The 7,577-nt window shown below is 37.5% G+C and overlaps 1 protein-coding gene across 3 annotated transcripts; it reads left to right on the forward strand.

Moving 5' to 3' along the window:
- Positions 1–510: 510 nt before the first annotated feature.
- KUP11 (K+ uptake permease 11) lies at positions 511–6,572 on the forward strand. Of its 3 annotated transcripts, XM_021444537.2 has the most exons (10): positions 511–779; positions 1,130–1,215; positions 1,318–1,664; positions 2,119–2,344; positions 2,605–2,850; positions 4,047–4,097; positions 4,237–4,497; positions 4,596–4,763; positions 4,964–5,218; positions 5,487–6,572. In XM_021444537.2, the coding sequence occupies exons 3-10, from the start codon at positions 1,530–1,532 to the stop codon at positions 6,530–6,532; spliced, it is 2,388 nt and encodes a 795-aa protein (XP_021300212.1). In that variant the 5' UTR covers positions 511–779; positions 1,130–1,215; positions 1,318–1,529; the 3' UTR covers positions 6,533–6,572. The 3 variants fall into 3 exon arrangements, with proteins under 3 accessions (XP_021300212.1, XP_021300210.1, XP_021300213.1); XM_021444535.2 differs by having other exon boundaries at positions 1,130–1,664; XM_021444538.2 differs by lacking the exon at positions 1,130–1,215.
- Positions 6,573–7,577: the final 1,005 nt, after the last annotated feature.

Consider the following 7,577-nt stretch of genomic DNA (forward strand, 5'->3'; position numbering starts at 1 on the left):
CAGATTTCATTTGCCCCAAGAATATTTTCTGCCGTGTTTTTCACTGTGAAGCCGGCACTGCACCAGTAGTAGAAGAATGCCTTTCAAGACCAAAGTTGCAGCTAATGTTTGCCTACTTCCATGCCAAATCAAGGAAGGGTTTGCTCTGGGAATCCTCTCATAAAGTTTACATGATCTATCATAAAAATTGTTTGACTGTGAAAGCACTTAAGACATGGATAGTTAGGGGACTTAGCACATAGATTGAAAGTAAAAATGTAGAAGAAAATGTAACGATTGTAAACAGGAGGGGGACTGCATGAATGTGACATTTCTTGCTGTTTAGAAAGAGTTGGAAGCACCAGTTAGGCACCCAATCAGTGACATACCCCACTTGGAATTTGATACTTATTTGCATTAAATGGTAGTAAACACTTACACCCTCCCCAGATAATTTTTTTTCCATCCCAAAATTTTAATTAATTATAGTATTAGCATAATAAACGTGTTCAGCAGTGAAACAGTAAAGAGGAAAAAGAAAAAGTAAAGGCAGCTACTTCCACTCCTTAACTCCTTTCTCTCTCTCTCTAGAACAAGTAAGAAAAAGAAGGGTGCTTGTCAGAGAGTTTTGGCTGTTAAGTACATAAGAGAAAAGTTCCATTTTTTCTTGAAGTGAGAAGGAAAAGTAAACTGACAAGCTGTAAGAAACAAGTTCTTTTGTTTCTGCGTTAGAGTTGTTCAAGGCAAAACCGACTTGGGTTGTTGTTTATCTCAGTTGTGCTTTGTTTTGGTTCAAAGGGGTATGTACGTAACGCATGTTCAAGTTTTTTTACTTTGGGTTTGGTTTGTTTCTTGGTGTTGTGGTGGTGGTGGTGGATGACCCTGTGGTTGATGTTTAGCTTGACCCCACCTTTGGGAGTCTGTTTTTGGCGGTGATTAATGTGAAAAATCTTTGTCTGTTTTAACATAATTCATTTATGGTTCTTTTTTTTAAAAATTGGCTTGATTACGTATATGAGCTATCCTTGGAGCTGGCCTATCATCCATTTAGTTCAGGGGATTTTGCTAAGTGTTTGCTCATTTTGAGGATATATTGAGCAAGTAGGCATCAGATTGATGTTTGATAGCTTTGATTTTGGTTCATTTTCAGCTTCCTGGGGGTGGGATTTACAGTTCAGCTACTTAATCTGAGATTTCAAGTCATAGTTTCGGTTCCTTTTCAGCTTCTGAGGCCCTGTCAGTTCCAAGTTGCAGATTTTATATCAGATATTGAAGTTTGGCATGTATCTTTTTGGTTTATATCGGGATTAACAGTTTCTGGTTTGAGTTCATTTGCAGGGTTTTTTTGGTGGTTTCCAATTCTTAGTCGACTTGTGCATGGATTTCAAGTGAAGATTGGATTTGAACAATCGGGTTAGGACTCATTTCCTGTAAAATAAAATTGATACGGTTCAGGATTCTGAAGTTCAGTTCCGGTGGGAATCAATCGAGCGGATGCGAAGGGAGTTTTGAAGTACTTAGTGATAGCTAGCGAATTATATTGATTCAGTATGGAAATGGCTTCAAGAGTGGAGATTGATGAAGATAGTGACAATAACAAGGGAAGTATGTGGGATTTGGATCAGAAGCTTGATCAACCAATGGATGAGGAGGCTGGGAGGCTTAAAAACATGTACAGGGAGAAGGTGTGCTTCATTACTAATTTTCCATTTGGAGTTCCTCTCTCTTTATGTCTTTTTTTTCTAGTTACAAGATTTTCTTTTGCATTTAATTGGAAAAAAAGTAGCTCTTGATTCATGTTAATGAAACATTATCTTAATAGGGGAACTGATTTAAAAGCCTTTCTTTGCATCAAATTAAAATTTCCAACAGGGAAGGCATGGAGTTCCTCAAATATCTCTCTTCCTCTGTTTCATCATTTTGATATTACGGTATTGAATATAATTTGGCCTCAGGCTTGCATTCTGTTGGTAGGACTACCAGTCCGCTATGCATTTTAAATGGTTCTCTGGGACGAGATAAATGCAGTATAGCCTGTATGCAACCCGTTTTTCATTAAATATTTAGATTGTGATGATATTACAGTTCTTCTGCTATTTGGGTCAGTAGTAGTTTCTGATACAGTTTTAATTCCTATAGAAATCCTCTGCATTATTGCTTCTGCGGCTTGCATTCCAAAGTCTTGGAGTGGTTTATGGTGACTTGGGCACTTCTCCCTTATATGTTTTCTACAATACATTTCCTGGTAAAATTGAAGATCCAGAGGATGTTGTTGGAGCTCTTTCATTGATTATATACTCCCTTACTCTTATCCCACTCCTCAAGTATGTGTTTGTTGTGTGTAAAGCAAATGACAACGGTCAAGGTGAGCTGATATCAGTTAATGAGCTTACATATTCTATAATTTAATCTCAGATGCGATTTTGAAAGAAAATGCTTATTAAAACAACACAGAATGCAGAACCATAGCCTTAAATAATAATTTTCTTTTTCCTTTTCAAAGTCCTTCCCAGTAATACTGACACTAATATCATGTACTTATCTTTGAATGTTGATAATGCATCTTTCACTTTCTGATGCTCATGAGACACCATTAGAATCACACTCATCCCATTTGTCATGCAGGTGGAACATTTGCTTTATATTCGTTGCTTTGTAGGCATGCAAAAATAAAAACCATTCCTAATCAACACAGGACTGATGAGGAGCTAACAACCTATAGTCGTTCTACATTTCATGAGCAATCATTTGCTGCTAAAACAAAGAGATGGTTGGAGAGACATGTATCCAGGAAGAATGCACTTCTTATTCTTGTCCTCGTTGGTACATGCATGGTCATTGGTGATGGAATACTCACTCCGGCAATATCAGGTATTTTGCTTACATTCCTTCATGTTTGTCCTCCAAGGACTGGATAAACAGGATCAAGCGCCTGAGCGCTATTTCTTAGCTTCTTCCTGTTTGGTTTGTGCTTCAGTGTGATCAGAAACAAAAAAAAAAAAAGACAGAACATATATAGAGGTACTTTGGAAATGTTTGCTTATGTAAGTCAATGAAATTTTAATTACTGTATTATTCTAGCTGCTCAATTGTTCTTTATTGGTAGTATGAAGATCTTCCTATACTCTGAAACCTGAATTAGGCTTGTTGTATGGTGAAATTCATTGGCTGAAGATTGACTTATCCACTCAATTTATTAGTGGAACCAATTATAGAATAAATGGAAGAAACATATTTCAAAATTTCAGCTATGCTCATAAAATACAATTGTACTTAAAATCCAAGGATAGATCATATTTTTATAAAATCTTATTCATAAATGCAAATTACAAAAAGGTAATTAAGGAGTCCTATAATTATATCTGATAAGTATTTTGAGACATATACATTTGACATGAGGAAGTTGTTCACAGAGAACTGTGATTCTAGGCAGACACCTTCTAAACTCCTTCTCACTGTTCCCTATCATAATTCTTGAAAATTGCCGTCTTTCGGTAAAATTTGTAAACATTTGCATCTATCCCTGTGGCTAAATCCAAACACTTTGACTTGCTTAGTGAGGCTACCACACTAATAAAAGCTGAAAAGTATATATTCCAGCTGTCAGTAACTGTCTGATTGAAATGACAGAGCCTTTACCATTAATTGCCAGTGCATTTTATCATTAGTTATTAGTCTTTTTTTTACCAATTTTACTTGTCACATGGAAGTTGTGTAATATATATATATATATATATATATATATATATATATATATTTTGCTCAGCCAAAAGTGATATTTCATTAAAAGACTGCAAGTAAGCAGTGAGGATCAGCCGAAGCTGTCCAAAAGGTTTACAATCACCAGAGGGTGCCATAGCATCAGCTAACATACAGACTGTCTAGCCATATTACATAGAATCTGACTAAAATAAACAAACCCACATATAAAAGTATGAACCAAGTAAAACACTATAAGCAAGCTATCTTAGCCATGAGGTATAGTTGATATTAGAGCTATGCCAAATGCTAATGTCAGTTCGCTTCTTTTACTCCTTCCTGAAGTGATGTATGCTATCTTGTGGCAGTTCTTTCAGCAGCTGGGGGCATCAAAGTTGACCATCCAAACATGAGCAATGGTATAACCCTACTCTTGCTTAGACATTATTTATTCTCTGCATTCTCATGTTCAAAACTCTTTCTATAATGTTTGGCCACCTTTTGTCATTAATATTCAGTTCAAGGTCCTTACTTCTTATTTCTTTTTCCATTATGCAGATGTCGTTGTGGTGGTCGCTGTTGTAATATTAGTGGGTTTATTTAGCATGCAACACTATGGTACAGATAGAGTTAGCTGGCTCTTTGCCCCAGTCGTGCTCCTTTGGTTTCTTGTAATTGGAGGCATTGGCATATTTAATATTTGGAAATATGACAGCAGTGTTTTGAAAGCATTTTCACCTGTGTACATATTCCGATATTTTAAGAGGGGAGGGAAAGAAGGATGGACCTCCCTTGGAGGTATTATGCTTAGTATCACAGGTAACTTACTATCAATTCTGATATCCTAACTAGTTTCTTTAAGTTATCAATTTAAAGTTCACTCTACCTGCACTGAAACTGGTAATGAACCATTACAGGTACTGAGGCGCTTTTTGCAGATCTAGCCCATTTTCCAGTTTCAGCTGTGCAGCTTGCTTTTACAGCAGTTGTATTTCCTTGCCTTCTTCTAGCATATTCTGGACAAGCAGCCTATCTCATGACTCACAAGGACCATGTGGTCGATGCTTTTTATCGCTCTATCCCAGGTTTGTTCATGTATCCTTTTTATTGTCACTGTAATCCTGTCTGATAGGCAATGATGCCATTTTAGCCTTACTCCTGTAGTAGTGTAAGCTTCTCCTCCTATTCTTCTTCTCTCTGTCTTTTTCTCTCAAATTCTTGTTGATTGTCCCATTTAATGTGGTAAGCATCTATTTGCAAATTCTAATTATTTGTTATCATGCAGATAGCATATATTGGCCTGTTTTTGTTATTGCTACTGCCGCTGCTATAGTTGCAAGTCAGGCCACCATATCAGCAACCTTTTCAATAATCAAGCAAGCCCTTGCACATGGTTGTTTTCCACGAGTGAAGGTTGTACATACGTCAAGGAAGTTCCTTGGCCAGATATATGTTCCAGATATTAATTGGATCCTTATGGTTCTTTGCATTGCTGTTACTGCTGGATTCAAGAACCAAAGCCAAATTGGAAATGCTTATGGTAAGTTTACACTTGTGTAATTTTAGTAAAGTTTCTTAATGCATCTTCTTCTATTCTGGTGAAAATTTGTCCAGTGGCAAACATCTCATTAAGTCATGCAAGATTTGGAATATAAAATATTGTTTTGTGTAATTTATAGAAGCATTTATTGTTTTATAAGATGTATTCTATGGCCTTCAGCTTCTTCTATCAACCCATGGTACAATTTCAATCATTGTACCTGGGAAAAAAGTTACACTCAATTGCATCGTAATTTATGTCACTGCAGGGACAGCTGTGGTGATCGTCATGTTGGTAACCACATTACTTATGACTTTAATCATGATTTTGGTGTGGCGCTGTCATTGGATTCTTGTCCTCCTGTTCACTGGCTTGTCCTTGGTTGTAGAGTGCACATACTTTTCTGCTGTACTCTTCAAAGTTGATCAAGGTGGGTGGGTGCCCCTTGTTATTGCAGCAGCCTTTCTGCTTATCATGTATGTTTGGCATTATGGTACAGTGAAGCGATATGAGTTTGAAATGCATAGTAAGGTTTCAATGGCATGGATTCTTGGGCTTGGCCCTAGTTTAGGTCTAGTCCGGGTTCCTGGAATTGGACTAGTGTACACTGAGCTAGCAAGTGGGGTGCCGCACATATTTTCCCACTTCATCACTAACCTACCTGCCATCCATTCTGTTGTTGTTTTTGTCTGTGTGAAGTACCTTCCTGTCTACACTGTCCCGGAAGAAGAAAGGTTCCTTGTAAAGAGGATAGGACCGAAGAGTTTCCACATGTTCCGTTGTGTTGCTAGGTATGGCTACAAAGACCTTCACAAGAAAGATGATGATTTTGAGAAAAAACTGTTTGATAACCTGTTCTTGTTTGTCCGGCTTGAGTCAATGATGGAAGGGTTTTCAGATTCAGATGAATATAGTTTGTATGGCCAGCAAACTGAGCAGTTAAGAGATGGTCTGTTGAATAATAATAATGGCAACACGACTTCCTCCAATATCGATACGACAATTTCCTCTGTGGATTCAATTGTACCTGTCAGATCTCCAATGCATGCAAATTTTACTGTCAGATCATCTGGGCAAGCAAGCAGCCAGACCGAGACTGATGAATTAGAATTTTTGAATAGCTGTAGGGATGCTGGGGTTGTGCACATCTTGGGGAATACAGTGGTGAGGGCAAGAAGGGATGCAAGATTCTACAAAAAAATAGCTATTGATTATGTATATGCATTTCTTAGGAAGATATGTAGGGAAAATAGTGTGATTTTTAATGTTCCTCATGAGTGTCTCTTGAACGTGGGACAGATTTTTTATGTATAACCTTTTGCTTCTATATGAATTAAGAGTAATTGTTGTTATCTGTTGTTGCTCTTTGTTCTTCGCAGGTGCAACTGTTATCAGCAGGCTGGCACCAAATTCTTACACAAACTCACATGAGATAATTCATTTAAGTTTTGGATGTAGGCTTTTTTTTTTTTACTGCTTTTGGCATGTACATATACGCATATATATAGACACATGTATGTAAGCACGTATTCCTACTGTCATAGTGAGGTGATACTAATACAATACATGGCATTTTGTTCAAAGAATTAAGTTGGAATAACCCAACAGTATATGAAGCATTCATGTACTGAACTCACGACATGATCAGATAAACCTGAACCTAGATTGAGAGTCCAATAAATCAAAATTGTGGACAATCCGACATATATTTGATGGCAGATACGGGTTTTGAAAGAGTACTCCAACAAAACCAAGCAGTTCCATGACCTGATCAACCTGCGAGTATGCTGGGGCAGTCCTTACGCTCCTTTTAATAGTTTTTTAGGATCTTTCGTCGTTTGAGTAAGATTTGCGGTATACGAGGAATAAAGTACGAAATCAGTGCCTTTTCTCCCGCAAGGATGTTTGAACAACTGCCCAAAGTTCTATGGTTTTTCACGTCACATCCTTGAGACAATATTTGTTTTTAACCCTTCAAATTGTATGATGGGTTTGGAGTTTTTATGTAGATGAGATGTTCTCCAGCACTTTGATGTGCAACCTGGGACTTCTGAGTTTTTCCGGGTAGTTGATTCATTGAGTTCATTTCCAATAATGGTGGTTTCCTGGACATGAAATGAGAACTCATCTTTCTGTCTTTCATGTCTAGGCTAAACTGTGGAATGCTGATGACACGAAGTGAGGAACAAAGAGAGGATCTAGCTGTAGTTTGGAATAGTTTAAGGCACCAAATTTCCATCTACAGGGAAAGGATATGAATGACATGCAAAGTAAGGTTCACTAGGATATACTAAACTGGCACGGAAGAGCTTAATCAGCCTGTTGATGAGGGAGGCTGATAGGATTAGCGCCAATCAGG

Source organism: Theobroma umbraticum, unplaced genomic scaffold (genome assembly GCF_002168275.2).
Source record: "Theobroma umbraticum cultivar Fairchild unplaced genomic scaffold, ASM216827v3 scaffold_1682.0, whole genome shotgun sequence".
Lineage (NCBI taxonomy): Eukaryota > Viridiplantae > Streptophyta > Magnoliopsida > Malvales > Malvaceae > Theobroma > Theobroma umbraticum.

What these genes read in the sequence shown, in the direction of transcription:
- KUP11 (XM_021444535.2), top strand. Translation starts at nt 1,530, where the DNA reads ATGGAAATGGCTTCAAGAGTGGAGATTGATGAAGATAGTGACAATAAC. An exon ending in AAAACATGTACAGGGAGAAG is followed by an intron (nt 1,665 to 2,118) that starts GTGTGCTTCATT and finishes TAATTCCTATAG; the next exon opens with AAATCCTCTGCATTATTGCT. An exon ending in AGCAAATGACAACGGTCAAG is followed by an intron (nt 2,345 to 2,604) that starts GTGAGCTGATAT and finishes TTTGTCATGCAG; the next exon opens with GTGGAACATTTGCTTTATAT.